Source organism: Uloborus diversus, chromosome 9 (genome assembly GCF_026930045.1).
Source record: "Uloborus diversus isolate 005 chromosome 9, Udiv.v.3.1, whole genome shotgun sequence".
NCBI lineage: Eukaryota > Metazoa > Arthropoda > Arachnida > Araneae > Uloboridae > Uloborus > Uloborus diversus.
Genome location: NC_072739.1, coordinates 134,202,080 through 134,220,647, shown reverse-complemented (window position 1 = coordinate 134,220,647; position 18,568 = coordinate 134,202,080). Strand labels below are relative to the sequence as shown.

The 18,568-nt window shown below is 33.2% G+C and overlaps 2 protein-coding genes across 2 annotated transcripts in view; one reads left to right on the top strand and one right to left on the bottom strand.

The window, feature by feature from the left end:
• The window catches only part of LOC129230035 (vacuolar protein sorting-associated protein VTA1 homolog), a 212,381-nt gene that overhangs the window by 159,979 nt on the left and 33,834 nt on the right, over positions 1-18,568 (top strand). The gene's annotated exons all lie outside the window — the stretch shown is intronic.
• LOC129230510 (multiple PDZ domain protein-like) overlaps positions 1-18,568 on the bottom strand; it is an 80,906-nt gene that overhangs the window by 61,987 nt on the left and 351 nt on the right. Inside the window, exons 2-7 of the mRNA XM_054864912.1 lie at positions 11,774-11,880; positions 11,520-11,654; positions 10,554-10,862; positions 9,058-9,178; positions 7,572-7,663; positions 299-434 (exon numbers count right to left, since the gene is read on the bottom strand). Coding sequence (XP_054720887.1) covers positions 299-434; positions 7,572-7,663; positions 9,058-9,178; positions 10,554-10,862; positions 11,520-11,654; positions 11,774-11,842 — 862 coding nt within the window. The 5' untranslated portion in view covers positions 11,843-11,880. The remainder of the gene's footprint in view (positions 1-298; positions 435-7,571; positions 7,664-9,057; positions 9,179-10,553; positions 10,863-11,519; positions 11,655-11,773; positions 11,881-18,568) is intronic.

Genomic DNA, 18,568 nt, shown 5'->3' with positions numbered 1-18,568 from the left:
ACATACATACGTAAATACAGACATCACGAGAAAATTCGTTGTAATTAACTCGGGAAACGTCAAAATGGATATTTCGGGCATCTATACCTTCTTAGGTATGTATGCACATGTGGTCGTGTCAAAAAAAAACTCAACATTCATTCGGGGGTGAGCAAAATAGAAATTAAGGTTGATTTTTGAGAAATTTTTTTTTTTGCCAATACAATACTTCCTTTTTTGTAAAAGGAAGAAAAAAAAATAATAAAAATATTTTTATCTGCACTCAAAAAAGATATATTTATTAATAAAACTATCTAACCCATTGCTTCTTGAAGATGGTCAAATTTTGACCCATGATGGTATCTAGCAAGCTGGAGTTTAACACACTTTCCGGTATTTCTCAGTATTTCAACCGCTTCACAGTTAGAGTACCCTTTTAAAGGATGACCATCTACCTATAAACAATGATTTCCATTAGAATGAAAAACCTTCAAGGCGAAATATAATCTAATTTATCAAGGTATATCCCAAAGCAAGATGATGATGCGGGAAAAGATGTAGAATATTATATTAAAATTTTTAGACAATAGATTATACCAAGGACGTCCATATATGGGGGCAAGTGGGGGCTCAAGCCTCTCCTCCCTACTTTGAAAATACAACTTCCTTGCTTTTAGTACTTTTTTCTTTGCAAAAATGAAAAAACATTTCTTTTCCAGCCTATAGTGAATAGGCTATTAAAAATATCAAATTTTAATAACTCGAATCCGTGCTGAAATCAGTCTCTATGGGGAAAATATCCTGCTAAACCATTGGGGAAACATCTGAGCCCCCACCCCACTTTAAATTTTACATATGGGCACCCATGGATTATACAGTTGGACCTCATTAAACCGCTAACCTTAGTGACAGGGCGAAAGTCGAGGGCAGCGGTTTAACGAGTTTTTCCAAAACCTGCATTAATGCATGTTTTCATGAAAAAATTCTTGAAGGCATGTATTTTCCTTTTCAAACGAAGTTTTAAAAATATTAATTTGAATTTTGACATCTTGAACTCAAATTATGCTTTTTGCAATCATATGTGTGTGTGTGTGTTTAGGGTGGGCCGAAAAATAACTTTTTTTTTTTTTTTTAATTTCGATGATGGGTAATGCAGAAAAGGTGCCAATAGTGGAGCAAAATGCACGCAAAAAATTTGATTTTTTTTGCAGAATTTCTTAATCTGCCCCAATTGGGTTGAAGTTTTGAAAAAATGCTGTTTTTTCATGTTTTTAGCCAAAATTAGTATGTTTCTATTTTCGATGATGCATTGCGCGGAAAAGGTGCCATTAGTGGTACTAAACTCCCATAAAAATTTTGAGGCGTGTGGTATAGTTCTTTCCTTTGCCAAAACTGAGTAGAAATTTTGGCAATTCTTCAGTAAACTTTCTTAAATAGTAAAATTTTGTTTTCGCCATATTTCTCTGAAATAATTATATAATTATCACATGTAATGCATTTTTAGATGCAAGATGTGTTATAAATTAACTACTAATTGTGTACATTTTTTAAAATTTAAAATATGCTTTTAGAAAACTTAGTGCAGCTCTCTGCTTGATTTGCAATAAAAAAAGGGGAGGGGCAGTAAAGCAGAATTAGTTGGAAATCGCTGTTAAATCTTTTTAAATAAGAACAAAGTTATTATCTCTTAACTAAAAACAGTCACATGAAACGGCACCCCCATAAGAACATGAAAAAAAAAAAAAAACAACGGTGTCATTGCAGGAGTTAAAAAACAGAAGGAATTAAATAAAAAAACTGCAACTTTTGGTGCACATTTTTCATACGAACTAACTCCAGTTCTGACACCTGATAAATAAAATAGAGAAAGTAGGGAATCAAAGAACTGGCTCAATCAAACCCAAGCTGATGGCATGCGAAAACCTACTAATGTTATCATTCTAGGTTACCTCTATCATGTATTTCTACATTGGCAAAAGAAAAGGAAACTACTGAAAATTTGAGCATAGACCAAAAACACATAATTGATGGCAGTGCAACTGTTTCAATGGGACTGTGCTCTCCAGAGTTTCAAGACAGCCAATCAGGGCCTATTAGATACTCTAGGTGGCTAACAGCTGCCCACAGAACTCTTTGCTTTCACTTAAGTATCTTGAAACCCTAAGATGCCTCAAAATGTCTCGCACTGTTCGTAATATGAATTTATTTGCTCATATGATTTGCCTAAAGAAACGACCAGGGTATGCAAAAGGGATTTAAAAAAGTAAATAACATGGCCATACTAAGAATTCACAATAATGCTACCTCAAAAAGGGAAATCGACAAAAACCAATGTATCAAAACATTGTGATGAATATTAATTGAGTAAATAGACAGTAATTAAAAGAAGATACTATAGTATCAAGAAACTCGAGTGTTTAAGGTTTAGGGTTCTAAAATTAAAATTCAGGTTAACTGAATACGACAATATGCTCCGGTTGGTTCTCAACCAATATCAGCCAACCTCAAATCACGAAATGTCTTTTGTCACAAGAAACTGAAATAAACATACTATCCAAAACAATTTTAGAATCTGCAGTCCTACGACAGCTGTGTGTAGTAAATAGAAAAACAGCTAAAATAGCACGGAATTTGCAGATGACTACGAAGGAAAAGATGCTTTCAATGTGTAACAAAAGTAAAAGCACTAAAGTGCAGAAATTCAACTCGAAAAAAGCTCTTATTACCTAAAACAGAGTAGATAAAAACTCTCTGTTGAAAGTACAAGTAGGAATTTTCTGTAAATTCACATTATATTTAGCTCTTTGTTGAGTTCTGTGCTGTTTAACCTTAATTTTGAATGAAGCAGCACGAAGTTTTCGAATAGCACATTTTAAACTTTATGCGCAATAAGTAGTCGATTTATGACACACCACTCTTCTAAAAAGCATTAGATGTGATAAAACTACATAATTATGGCAGAGAAATATGGTAAAAACAATATTACTATTTGAGAAAATTTATTGAAAGCGTTTAAAAAAAACTGAAAATTGCCAAACTTTCTACTCAGTTGTGGCTAGTGATGTGGATCGGGTAAATACCCAGTGGGTAGGTAAATATTTTTTGGGAATTTACCCGGGTATTTACCCAAGGTCTGGGTAAATACCCAAAAACTGGGTATTTTACAAAAAAAAATGCAAAAAGTAAATGTCTATAGTGAACAATTTTTATTTTTTTTTTTTAAATCTAAATATGAAATAATTGGTAAAACTGATACATACATATGTATTACACAGTTTATAACTTTTTTTATTGAAAGAGTTGATGAAAATTATGAAAGAAACATATCGTGAACCAAAGAATCTTTCTTTTTAGTGTCATAATTGGAGAAGATATTTGCTTTTTCTTTTCTTTTCTTTTTTTTTTTTTTTTTTTGTAACCAGTTAAGTTTTTGACTTTTTGTAGAATGACTTTTTATAAATGAAACTTGGCTATCAACATTGATTAGCCATATCCAACACATTTAATGTGAATATCATATTAGTTTGCTAAGTTGTTTCACACAATAATTCTTCTTCAAAATACAATTTTGGGCAAAAAATTATTGTTTTGTATATGGTTGGTTATACAAAGTGTATTCTGAAAGTAATGCAATGGTTTTTTTCAGGCCGCTTTTATTGGTCGGAGTATAATCGTATTTGGTTTAGGTGAGGGGGACCCTAAGGTTTTCCGGAAAACCAATCTCAGTGTTCTCCGAGGCTGTGAGAGTGGCCGGATATAAGTTAATGTTAATCTCTGCGTATCGACCGTTGTCACGGGAAAAAATGGTATGCGATTAAGTTTTGTTGCTTAACCAATAAAATCTCTTGAGGGGACTAACAAAATGATTCGTGAGGCTTACAAGGACTTTTCTCTGTCCTATTCATAAGTTTTGAGGTGATTAAAGACCTCTAAAGAGGGCCGAGAAGAGGTTCAAGATAAACAACGCTCTGGGCGGCCATCAAACAGCAAAACCGACAATAATGTAGCTCGTGTTCCTCAATTGTTGGACTTTGACCCTCAATTGACTATCAAGATGGTTGCAACTGAACTGAACATGTTGTGTACTGCTGTGTTTTGTATTGCTCAAGATTTAACGATAAGAAAAGTGTGAGGCAAGTTCCTTGCCATAACACGCTGCGAATCCACGAGTTTCTGGCTTAACACCAAGTGAAAAGGCTGTCCCAGCCCCCTATAGTCCTGACGTCGCCCTGACAGACTTCTTTTTGTTCCTTCGGATTAAGGTAGGCCTGAATTGAACCCATTTTTCATCCCTAGAAAAGATCAAAATAGCCACGACGAAGACCTTAGTAGAGGTCCCCAAAAACGCCTTTCAGGACACTTACCAGTCATGGCAGAGAAGATGGAAGAAATGTGCAGAAGAGCCCAAGGACGTTACTTTGAAGAATTTTGAGTGTTTGCGCAAATCTGTTCAATAAATTACTTCAAAAAAAAAAAAGCATTACTTTTGGAATAGACCCTGTATATATACATAGTGGAATACATACAGAAAAGTATTTTAGTTGAATATAAATTTTTGAAATAAATACCCGGGTAAATACCCATTTTGGGTATTTACCCGGGTATATACCCTGGGTATTTACCCCTAAAAATAAATACCCAGGTATTTTACATCACTAGTTGTGGCAAAGGAAAGAACTATTCCAGATACCTCAAAATTTTTATGGGAGGTTAGTGCCACCAATGGTATCTTTTCTGCTCAACTCATCCTCGAAAGTAGAAACATACTATTTTTACTAATTTTGGCTGAACATGAAAAAACAGCAATTTTTCGAAACTGTAACCCGATTGTGGCAAATCAAGAAATTGAGCAAAAAAATTCAAACTTTTTATGTGGACTCAATGCTCTACCAATGGCACCTTTTCCGCACTACCCATCACTGAAATAAAAAAAAGCTGTTATTCGGCCCACCCTAGTGTGTGTGTGTGTGTAAGTAGGCGTGTGTGTGAAGGCTGAGGTCGGTCGACGGTGGTGCTGCAGAGGAAGGGGGGGGGGGGGGGACAAAATCATAAGACATCAAAACCGTCAAGTGAGAACAGTAAGCAACGTGATTGTTCAATAACAGCCATGGATTTTCAGCAGTGTGTCATGGCTAACAGGCGGTTCTTTGGCTACCTTTTTTTTCTTTTTCCAGAACTTGAAACGTATTTATCGATAGCAGGGTCCGATCAAGTCAAAGTGATGCCCAGGTCTTAGTTTAATTTGGTGCCTCACTCATAATAAATCCTGCACGTTATCCAAGTACAAGTTTGAAAGAAAAGGGTAGAAATAAATAAATTTTCCCTCTTCTGGTACCCTTAAAATTTTGTTGCCCAGGTCTACGTTCCCACAGGACCGTGCATTAAACAGGCCCTGTCAATAAATTGTTGGCCTGAGAATCAGAAATTTGCTCTTAAACTCAAATTAGAATTTTTTTGGTGCATGCTAAAGATTGTTTTTAGCATCTTAGCAGAAGGAAGCAAAAGAACACGATGTTATAGAATGTTGATTACAGACTTAGAGCTGAAGTCTGCACACGGTGTCAATACCAGGTCAAGCCTCAGCACCCTCCCTTGCTGATCAGAACAGAAAAGGGCGTAAAGAATAAATGCTTTTGTAGCTGAGTAGTGAAATGTCAAAATGAAGTTTGAAAAAAAGTGGGGGAGCAGATATATATAAGATCCGGTTAAAATTTGTGGAAATGCTAGTAACAATGCTCCTTGGGGACTGAGTGCAGCAGGGGGGCGGATTAAACAGAAAAGAGATAAGAAAGCTGCGCAATTCCGTAGTGGCTAATGTAAGTGCATTTGTATGGGCCATTAGTGGCAGGTGTGTGCAACATTCATGATTTCCCTCTGTGGCTCCTCAAGGACATTTACTCTCCTAAATGGCTTACCACCAAGTTTGAATTACTTGACATGGTCTTTCAAGATGGTGTGGCAGTTCAAACAGCGATATAATCCTTCCGAGTATGCAGTTTCCCTTGAAAATCAGTGGCAGTTGGAGGACGACAGGGTGACAGTTTAAGGAGGAAATTTGTATTGCATTCCTATACTGAATGTTTTTTTTACCACATTTCTTGGCAAACTAAGAGGGTGGCAGCTTTTCGCAGGGCAGTTTAACGAGGTTCGGCTGTACCTCTATTCATGGATTGGTAAGAAAACAAGTGCAAGAGACCCACCCTCCTGAACAAATAAAAAACATCAGTAGAACGTTTCATTTATTGTTGATCAAGATTGAGAAACATAATATCCCTACAGACTAAACATAAAAAAGGGCTTCCGAAAATATTTCTACAGCAGAATAGCATTACTGCTAACAGTTCAGTTTTCGCAATACATAAAATTTATTTATGCATATTAACATATCCAACTCAGAAACATTCATTAAATATTTATTAAGTATACATTTTTAAAAGTTCATGTATCAATGGACCAATAAAAGTGTGTATGTACCAGCTGGATTTTGTAGTACTTGATCTTTTACATTTTGCAACACTAGAAACACTTTAGTACTGGTGATAAAATCGAAATTATACTTTTATACAAAAGCAGATCAAATAAGTGAATAATCCTTGAAAATAGAAACAAGGCAAAAAGAAAAAGATCAAAAGTTGATCGAAAACAAATATAATGAATGTTAAATTTTTTTCTTTTGTGAGCATTTCTCAACTTTTTTTGGGGAGCCACAGACAGTTGCAAATTTGAAAGGAAAAAAATGTGTACTGATAAAGGTTTTTTTTTTTTTTTTAAATGCAAATCTTGGTATTAAAAAAACTTTTACAAGAGTTAACAAATCACTTATGGTAACACTTAAATATCATTAAAATTGTAATTATTACTGAGTAAAATAGAAAACGAAAATAAATTGCAGAAAAACTATGAAAAAATGATCAGAAAACTAATTTTTTTTCTTTTTCGACCCAAACAGGGAAAATCTCTAAGAAACGGTTTAAATTTTTCCACAGACTGCTGCCGGTTTGCCGACCAGTGGTTGAGAATCCTTGACCTAGGTGTTGTGCAAGATTAATTGTTATGATAATGATGGATAATTTTTTAACTGTTTTTATATCATTTGCATCATGCAACTAATTATAAAAGATATGAACAATAAATAGAAAATTCATTGTTTTATGTATCATCTCACATTTCATAATTATTTACAATTTTCTTTCTTATAAAATCAAATATGACTGCAAGCACCATAATCTTCTGAAGGATAACTTGTGTCTTTTTATATCTTAAGTTCAAATTCGTGATTTGTGGATATCAACTTGAATCTGATCCAATAAAAAGAATATGTACATAAATTATGTAGTGGTTCACAAAAAAAAAAACATATTTGGTGTTAGAAAATCTAACTCTAAAAAAAAAAAAAAAACTATTCTAATAATAAATAAATGACAGTACCACTAACAAAAATACAAAAATGAACCTATTGTTTTGGAAAACATGTTTAATGGGAAATATTTCCCAATATAAATCATAAAAGGTCAAGTATGAGTAACTTGATATTCATCGATATAAAAAAAAGTAATTAAATCACCAATTAGGCAAACAACTGAAAAACCAACCTCTATTACTTGATCGTGAACTCTAATCTGACCGCATAAGTCTGCCACACTTCCTTTAGAAATGCTCTTCACAAATATGCCAGATATATCTTCTGCTCAAGAATACAATATATATATATATACATATATAGCAGACACATTCCCATAAAAAAAAATTAAATAAAATCATATGAAATAGAAGATCAGTGTTCGAAAATTTTAACAAAATTGAATAATTGGCTCAGGTGGTTATTAGTAAGTTAATTTACCGAAATCTCAAGTTTATTGGTGTTATCTGAGAACAAAATATTTTAAAAAGTCTTAGGAGAAAAGTGGTATCTGCTAATTTTACATAGTCTTTGAAGGATAGTGAACAAAGTGACAAATACTAAGCATTTAAAGTGATATCTTTGACAGTTAGCCTTTTTGCTTTTTAGTATTAAGGTACATACAGCTTTTTATGTATTAGTAACATTGAGTTTAATAATATAGCAGTTCATTACGCTTGAGTTCTAAAATTTAATTTTACCTGCTAATTGAATAGCAAATATGCATTGGTAATAAATATTAATATGACCCTACATAAATGTTCATTTAAAAATTAAACTTTTTCTGTTTTTATAGTCATTTAAAATACAATTTCTTAAAAGTATAATGCAAGTAAAATATTAATTTCTATTTTTTTTTTTTTTGGTAAAAATGTACTTCATTCTTGCTAGTTATATTTTAACCATAACTTTCTAAAATTTTAAGTTGAAATTTTTAAATGTAATTAATAATAAATAAATAAGTCAGTAGATAAGCTATCAAACAAATGATTATAAATGCATTCATGAAATTAATAGAGGAATCGTGAGTTCTCGTTGAGTAAGTGTTTACAGTGAAATTTCATTACGATGAATACAAATACAACCACACATTCGTTTCAATGAAATAAACTTTCAGTCCAAATTTAATTGCAATCTCATTACTTAAACTTTATCATAACTAAATTCCCATTATAACTAACAAAAATCTGTAGTCCCTTAAGTTTTCTTGTAATGGGACTTCACTGGATTGAGTAGTAGACAGTCCCGGAACTAGGGAAAGCAAGCTGGGTCCCTTGTCCGTGACAGCAAAGTCTGAGTCAACAAATTCACCCTACTTTTGTTGTTTCTTCCATGTAACAAGATGCAAAATTTTAAGGAAGATGGGAATGAGCGGCAGTTTAAAGATTCGCCCCCAGCTTGGAAAAGTCATAGATTCTGCCTTGGTAGTAGACCGGAAATACAAGTACAAGGATGAGGAAGTATTATGCTCTGTTGTCCAATAAATGTTATGTTTACGAAATTCAATATTTTTTTTTTTTTGTGAATTAAACAGAAGTGGATGAATATTCCATTTAATATTCATTACGGACATATTCTTTTCAGGAAAAAATTTGACCCTTTTAAAATTATAAGCAGGATTTTTGAAAAGTAATAAACTGGAATTTGATGGCTTATACAAATAAAACAGAAAAACTTACCTCTTTCACAAACATAACCAGCAACTATTATCCCCAAACCTTGATGATCTTTGACAAGATTTACTTCAAAGCATTCCATGTCCATTCTCTCATTCTTATCTTTGTAAATAACTGTTTCTTTCTATACAAGGAAATGAAATGAATTAACATTGATGAACTGAATGTAGATAAAAAAAGAAGGACAATTCATCAAAACCATTTTGCCTATTTTTAGAAATATCATTTTTGGCAACATATAACATTTTAAGAACTTGAAAAGTCTTGTGAGATTTTTAAACTCTACTCGTAGATTAAGCCTACTTATTATAGAGACTCAAAAATCAATGTGGGCCTCATCACTTGTTTTGAAACAAAACTCTAACTTAACTTTAACTAACCTAACTTAAAGGATAGATAGATGTTTTTGTCTCGGAAAAGAGTACTGTTTTAGGCAAATAAGATGCTTCATTTAACAAGCCTAACCCACACAGTTAAGTTTCTTCCACGCAGTTCGCACTGTGAACCCTTTGGGCACCCTTGACTTAGCAATTCAATAATAAAAAAGGTTATGCAAATGAAAGATGACAATTATTGAGCTTCTAAGTTTTTAATTTTTTAGGACATTATTTGAAATGTCTTACCACAGCTCATCAAAAATATTAAGGGTAAATTATTGAAAAAAAAACTTATAGAAAAATTAATTCTGTTCAGAATTTTGAAGAAATACAAGGAAAAGACAGACAGTATTGATCTCATTATTTGACCTTTTCTCAGTATAAATTAAAATATAATGTGTACCACAAGTAGAGATGTAAAATTTACGGAAATTTTGAAGTGGTGGAAAAAAACTGGTTTTCACCCTTTTTTTTTCGGGAAAAATTCGAAAAAATGGAAAAAAAAATCAGCGCCATCTAATTTGTGTTTTTAAGGGAAGAACGTGGGGAGCGATAGGTGTAATTTAACTTCCAAAAGGGGTGAAGGGCCAAAAAAGGTTGGGAACCACTGGTTTAGGCAGTATGCACATCACAGACATCCAGGCAGACAGAGAGACTTTTAGCTTTATTATTAGTAAAGATTATTTTGTTTTTCATCATTTTATCCTGAAAATTAAATTTTCTTCTTGAAAATTTATTCAAATATCAAAATGATGAAACGCGCAATGTAACAAGATTAGTTCATTAAAAAGGCATTCCCGTGAGATTGATTTCATACTTTTCAGCAATATTAGTGTTGCATTTGTCCCACAAGAGCCATTGAACAAAGTTTCTTAACCGTACAGTTGCAACATCCAGAGTTAGACATCCAGAGACACAAGACTTTCAGCTTCATTATTGGTAAAGATTATTTAAAACCAAAACTTGCGACTGGACCATTAAAAGTTTGTATGGACCAATGAATTTTTTTAGTCACTGGACCTTCGGACAAAGAGTTTTTTTTTTTCTCAATTTCTACCCCAGCAGTCTACAATAATTCCAATAACAGTTACTTACAGAACATTATATTAAGCATAAACATACCACAGAAGGAGATTCAGAGCAATACATGTCTTGCAATGTGGGATCGGAAAAACCGTCGGGACTGGGCTGGTAAATGCTGAGCTGCTGTTCCAATTCGTCAGGTTCGTTGAGGATGCGTGTGGGAACGATAGCTGAAGCACTCTGCACGAGATTGTCATCTGGGGAGGAAGGTTCCACTGGCCTGGCAACGATTAGATGAACTTGAGCCCCACACTGACGGAGAACCATAGCAACCTGTTCGGAGCCCATCCCTCGAAGATTGATGTCCCCGATCTGAATGATGTGATCGCCTATCTGGAGTCTACCATCCTTAAAAAAAATAATTAAAAAAAACACAATCACAGTACTATAAAAACAAAATATCAAATCAATAACTGATCTCAAAACATACGGAGTTTTGTCAAAAATGTGCATTTTTATGTACCTCAGCCACTTAAAAAGACATAACTTAAGCATAAGTAAAATGAATCAAAAGTCTACAAACAATTAAAAAAAAAAAAGAAAAAACATAAGAAAAAGTGATAGCAACTAACTAATTAGAACAGTTACTATTAGAAACCATTTGCTACCAAATTTTAAAAAACTTTTTGAGTTAGATTTACCGCAAAAAATGTTCAGGCAGATACAATCAGATCTTTTTCAAAAATGGTTAAAGTGTATTCAGTACTCTTTAAAAAGTATAAATCTATCAAAACTTCACAAGTTTTCAGAAAGTCTATTTTTTCCGTTATTATCTACTTGAATATAGAAGTAATAAAGAAATAAATTAATGCGGCAATCTTTTTTTCTCTATTTAACAGTAAGTAATTGTTTTGTGAGATTTCAGATCATGATTGACAATTTGATATCAAAACCTTATTTTTTATACATTATATTCCCTTAGCTTGACTTTTAATTAATGTGGCTCTTCAATAGAAATTTACAGCAACGATAAGGAACAAAACAGAATGTTCATTAAATACTTACCTTATCAGCAACGCTTCCTGGGACAATAGTTTTCACGACAACTCCTGTGCTTCTGCCTCCAGTAATTCCAAAGCCCCAAGCTGAACCGTCGCTGTTTAAATCTATTGCTTCAATCTGTACCCATTCGGTATTAAGCTGAAATAAACTGGAACATCAATGAGGAACAAGCAGGATTCACAAAATAAAAACCAATCCAAAAAGAACAGAAATCTAGAAACTAAACCAATAATGCATAACTATTCTGTAACACTTACAACCATATCTACACAACAGACTAATACATCCAGAACTGAAGCTCTGACAGGTTCTACCTGGATGAACATAGAGACTGCTGATAAATCATTAATGCCCCAGAGTCACTCTGAAACAAAAGAAATCATTAAATGTTTTTTTTTTTCTTATTTAACTTTGAAATTACATCTTTTGTGACCTTAGAATTTAAAAAAAAAATCTACCCAAAAAATTCTAATTTTAAGTAGCAAAACAGTTTGAAGTTTAAAGTCTTTTTTACAGTTACACATAAATGCTGAAACCAAAATTAACTCTACAACTTCAGCTGTTATTTTCTATAAGAATGTCCTAATGCAAGGCATAGCACAAGTTCATCCAGGATTACCTTTTGGAAGGGGATGTTTCATCAAAAGTCTTTACATGTGTAACCAGGGCTGTGGAGTCCGAGTCCAAAGCAGTGTTAGAAATAAGAATTTAAGCCTAGACGTCACGACGGTGCCTAGCATAGGTTTATAAGCGTCATAACGAACAACCTAGATGCCATTTTTAATGAATCCAAATATATATATTATTTTTATTAATGGCTTTGGGGTCATCAAAAGATCATTCAGTTTGTATCAATTCGGTATTTAAATAATTATAACTGTTGGCTCAGCTTTTGGCATTAAAAGTAGAATTGTGATATATTACAGTAAATTTATTACAAAAAAGGGGTGGCGGGGTGGCCTATCCCCCCCCCCCCAAGTGTTATGGCACACCCTCTCAAAATGCTTTCAAACACCAAGTAACGAAGCAAAGTCTTTCTAAAACACTCCCTTCTAAAAATTTCAATGGCGCAAACTGAGCCGTATCTCTCCCCATCGTGATGGGTCACCCATAAATATAGCTACGTAAAATAGAAACTTACAAAAAATTTGATGCAAAAAAATGACATCTTTGTTTCTAACATGTATAAAAGAAGATACAAGTAAACCAAAAAAAACTCTTGAAAAGAATTATTGAATGCGTCCAGATTGAAATTTAATTTTGATGCAATCTATTTCGAAAAAAACTTTCCATTTATAATCTACAAATTAGGGATGCACCAGATATCCGGTATCTGGCCTATCCGACTGATTTTTTAACTATCCGAAACTATGAGGTATCCGATCCAGCAAGCCACTCCGGATCCGGATATCCGACAGTTTTTTGCAGGATATCGGGTAAAAATGTGAGAGATATCCGGGGTTGATGTGGGGTTATCCGGTACGAAATGAGGGTTTAATTTTGAATTTACTTTTGCAAAAATTCCAGTTAAAGCTTTCACTGTTTCATAAACTTTTCGATGATGCTTTCTCTTTTAATTGCTGCTTCAAAAACGACCATTCCTCTTCAAACCTAGCTTCTGGCATTTCCCCCCCCCCCCCCATCTCCTTCGCGAATCTGCTGACGGTATGTTGCCAATAATTTCTCCCTCCCTATCTCACTCTCTCTGCTTTAACACGCTGAAGTGAAAAGTCGACCTTGAAATATCAAAGCACTTGAAGTTGGAGACCGGCCATGTTGAAAACTAAAATACAGTCAAGTTCCGACTTGTGGGAGGAATGCATTCCACTACTCCTCTTGCGTAAGTTGAAATTTAGCGTAGTAGAAAAAATGTATGAATTCGGATTTTTAGAAACACACTAAAAAATTTTCGGCATTTGTAAACACCTCTCACACTATTTTGAACCATTTCTTAACTATATATTACCGTTTCTTGCATAAAAAAAGCTGTATTATTCAACATAAAACTCTGTTCTGATGAACAAAATCAATGGCCAATGGGAGAGAGACATGTAAATAAAACAATAATATAGTTACAGTGTATTAACAATTTAATAATGCACGCTTTGGTGCCATTATATCTCATGAACATTAAAACGAAGAATGAAAGAAACTAATGAAAAATGCCGAATAGTTGCACTGAAACAAAGCAATGTTTACAGTAGTATGGTGTGGAAACTTCCGTTTTCAGTGATACTAAAAGGATGAAGAACCATCAAGAAACCAATATGTAGTGGACCAATGACGTAGTCGATGCTTGCACCAGTGCGCGCAGTTGTACAAACGAACTATTTTCAAAATTATATTTGCTTGTATATTTCTACACATGCTAAAATCCTTTCATTGCATTCATTAATATCCAAAATTTTATGTTGCATTTGTATTTTTTCCATTTTTAGTTATCCGTAAAAGTTTTCTCCCCCTTTTTTAAATTATTCCGCTTCCGTAAAAATGAGTTGAAATCTACCTGAAAAAAACCCATCCAGTTTCTCTCTTTCGAAAAAATCTGTTGAAAAAAAACAATATTTTAATGTTTCATTTTATATATCAATCGATTCCTAAATTAAAATATAGAGGCTCTAAAAAAGTACATTTTAATGTACTTAACATGTTTTTAAAGAAATGATATGTGGAACAAGTTTGATTTATTGTTTTGAAACGGCGTTGTAGAAAAATATGCGAACATGCAATGCAATCGAAATGCCAGATATCCGTCGGATATCCGAATCCAGCAGGTAAAGGGACATCGGATATCCGGTATCCGGCAAAACCACTATTCCGGTGCATCCCTACTACAAATTATTTATTCGAGTTCTTAGTTTGATCAGTATAAGTAACTTATTCTGTCTAAATTGTTTGTTTTTCATCTTGTGGAGTAACAATTTACAACCCTGTGGCAGAAAGCTGCCGACACGGCGACATTGTCGCAGAATGAGAGAGAGTTTGTGCAGAAAGATTTTGCACTAAGGATGGAAAAAAGGGATAGGGGAAAAAAAAGGTCAGCAATGAAATAATTCTGCAGAACAATACCAAAGGATAGCTGTTTCACCGGTAAAAAATGTAACTCGACTATAAATTAAAGAAAAGGCCTGATTTTCTGCGAAAAATAAAATAATCGCAACATTTTACAAAAAATAAAAATAAAAACTTTGGCGAGTGCCAAATTCAGCGATTATTGATGACTGTGGTAGTCTGCAATATCGGAAATCAGCAGGTATGGCATGGTTAGAAACCAGTTCTATCCAGATTTTCTCACCACGTGGAGCAATTTTAAAGCAACCCTGTGTTGATCAAAGAAGAGTGGCTGGCAACGCACATATTTGTGTTTGTTTGTGTGAAAGACTTCTGCTGACTTGCTTTTTTTTCATCTCTGTTGAAAAATTATTTTAAGCCTTTAAAAAATTGCTTATTTGAGGTGGGTGGGTGTCGCAGGTTGCAGCAACAGAAAACAGATAGAATACTTGATAAATTGTGTGGTATTTTGGGCTGACCAATCGTTATTCAAATAGGGGTGCTTACATGAATGAAAATCTTCTCTCTTTGGAGGAGTTATAGATTTTTCTTCTAAATGCATATTCTAATTAAATTCTTTTTTCTTTGTATGGAAAGGAAACTTTTGTTTGCTCCAGTACTTGATTTAAATACTTTTTTTTCACATGAGGGAGAGGGCAGGGATGCCCAGTCTGGGAGTGGGGGGGGTCATGGTGCAGACTGAGACATTAAAATTTGTAAGGAGGGGGGGGGAGTTGTTTTGAGGGATATTTTTTTTCATTGGGCGCACAATTCGATGGATTTTCATCTGCGCGATATTGAAGGGAGTCTTGGGGGGGGGCAATCCAGGCGGGGGGGGATTTCTTTTTTGCTTCAGTATTTTAAGAAAATCCTATTTTCTTCTGAGGGGGTTGAATTTTCAATTTGTTTTGACCAAAATGTGTTTTTTAATTAAATTTATTTTCCTTTTGGGGGGAGGGGGGATACTTTTTTTTACAATCTTGTGTATTGCATAGATTATTGTTATTTATTTTTTTTATGGGAGGATGCTCTTTATTTATTCTTTTTTTTTCTCCAATTCACATGCAGTTTTTTTTTTTTTTTTTAATTCAAACTGTAATGCATATTTTAATTGAATTCATTTTCCTTTTAAGGGCGAGGGGCATACTTTGTTTTAATTGTGTAAAATGTATATTTTAATTAATTTTTTTTTATGGGAGGAGGGGTGATCCTTATTTATGTGTTTCAATCACATGCATGTTTTAGTTTTTTTTGGGGGGGGGTGGAGGGGGGGGGAGCACCGAACTGTAATGAATATTTTAATTAAAAATTAAAAATTATTTTTTCTTTCGGATTTTATTTCTTTGGGTATTGAATAGATGTTGCATCTGTATTTTTCTGGTATTAAGAACTATAGATATGTAAGTGCTAAGAGAATAAGACTGAAAACTTAAATATGAGAGTGGCATCTCTGTTTAAACAATCACCCTCTGCTATAACATAATAATTTACACTAACATTACATAAATTAGCATAATTATTTACATTGCTTTTGGTTAGATTTGGTTTTTTTCTCCACTTACCAATTGCTGTTACCATGGTGTTAATATTTACCATATAGATTTAGCTCAAGGTCACTTTTTCCCCCTAGCAAAAACTGAAAATCTGTTGGAAGCCCTGATACTGAGCTTTAATGCTTTTCGTTTTTGTATAAATGAATTTACCTAAACAAGAAGTTGTGTGAAATACGTTAATAAATAAATAAATTTTTGACTTTTGAAATGAACTGCACTTAAGTTTGTCTATTAGCTCATTCTTCACTTCACGGAGCATTCTTGCAGAAAGAAATTAGGTCCAGAAAATTTGTCACAGAAAGTAAAATAAAATTCTGCCACAGGGTTTTACAAGATAAATATTTGGATTTTTGACATTTCCATTTTCCGAAAAATTTTTGGGATATTAATGTACAATAAATATTAGAAACAAATTCATTGCTTGTGTTTTAATTTGTATTATCCAGAGCCTTCTGATTGTTTTGTTTATTAATATTTAAAAAATGAAAGTATGACGTGTTCACGTACATGATGCATTGATGTTAAAATTAACTTGATACTTTTGCGTGCATGTGGGGGTTGGGGGGGGCGCCAGGAAACATTCGCACTGGGTGGCGTCAGCTCTTAGGACAGCTCTGTATGCAAAATGACTTGTTTCACAAAAATTTTCATTTTAAAAAAATGAAATTTAAATTTAAAATTTCTCTTTTTTTGTGCAAAATTTCAAGTTGGAATTTCAATGGGATCATATTTTTTTTAAATAAAATTTGACTTAAGAAATGATATTTTTCGGATTTTATTTAGCTAAACATTGGGTTCTTTTACTGGTGATAGTCCAGTAAGTAGTAATAAATTATGACTGTGCTTGAAATGTGCTGGCATGAATTAATAGATTGTATTAGTAGATACAAGTAAAAAATTACTTATCTAATATTTGTTTCCATTATTCTCTAATTTCTGTTTCTCTTATTGAGGCTTAGAATTATTTTTAGAAAATAAATTTCAAAAGCAATGTTCTGTTAGATTTTTGTTCAAAAAGTATTAAAACCAGTTAAAAATAAAAACTTGTTTCTTCTGTTAAAAAAACAAAATTATGTTAAACTACATTTAATACATTACTTTACCAATTCTGCTTGTATCATTACATTATCCAGATTTAGATTATTGATGGGTTTTATAACAGCTACTCAACTTTTTGGCAGAGTTATTTTAATCTGTTCGTTGCAAGTTCTCAAAAAAAGTTTGCACCACAGCTCAGGGGTGCCACCCCACACACCCCAAAAAAGCAAAACCCTCCCCCCCCCCAATGAAAAACACCCCTCAAAACACTCCACCCCCCCAAGTAGGCACCCCTGCCACTGCTGTTGCATTAAAATGTTGGTGCCCTACCATGGTCAATCTATGTGGTCCGTTGCTATGTTCAATCTTATGAATCGAGAACTACATTCCGTGCCTTGTAGTCTGGGACAACCAATCATTTTCACTAGGTAAATTACAAATGATTGCTGCAAATTTGAAGCTAAAAACAGTAGGGAATTAAATTAAAAAAAAACAGGTATATACATTTCTTACCAATAAAATAGGCATGTAGAAACCAAAGCATCAATTCTAGTTTTGGAATTTTTTCTTTCTCTGCATATTTTTACCCAAAAGTAATTGAATTTTATGAACCCGGTCCGCGAGATTCATCTTCAAGGTGAAGCCCTCGTGTAAAGCAAGGTTGGGCACCACTGCCATTCAAATGCAAAATATCTACCAAATAATTGAATTCAATCACAAAAAGCCATAAAAAATTCAGTTAAATTTTTAAATGATTTGTAAAGACTATCATTTATTGCCTTAGGTAACCAAGCCGAGCTAGTTACCAGATAACTTTTACAACATTTCTTCAGTTTAAGAACTAAAATGATAATCCTGAACTAAGTTGAACTTATTACTAAGTTCAGACCACAAATGCGTAATTTGTATCTACTCTATTCAGGTATCGAATTTTATGCAAAAAAAATCTGAAATTCAGTCTGAATAATTTTTTCTTTTTTTTGTGTGTGTGTGTGTGGAATTAAATTTTAGTACTATTCCAGCAGTAAACATAGGGATTTTTAAAATTTTGCAACAAACTTTTAACTTTGAGGTGATTTTTTTTTTCAATGCAGCATAGTTTTTTCTAGTTATGATACTAAAATTTTACATGAAACGCTGCAGAAAAAAAATTTATTCTGGTAGATATAAGTTATAACTCTAAAATCATTCAGAAAAGGATTAAATTTATTTACTCCTTTAAAACACTAATCAAACACTTTTTGTTTCATATTGTTTGATATTCGTTACCTAACTACGAAAAGACTATCCAAATGCAACATATAATCTAGAAATATTACTGAAAACTATTAAAATAATAATTATATTTTCAAAATAATTGGATAATGAGTAAACATTTTAAACATAGGATAAAATCATTACAGTAAAAAG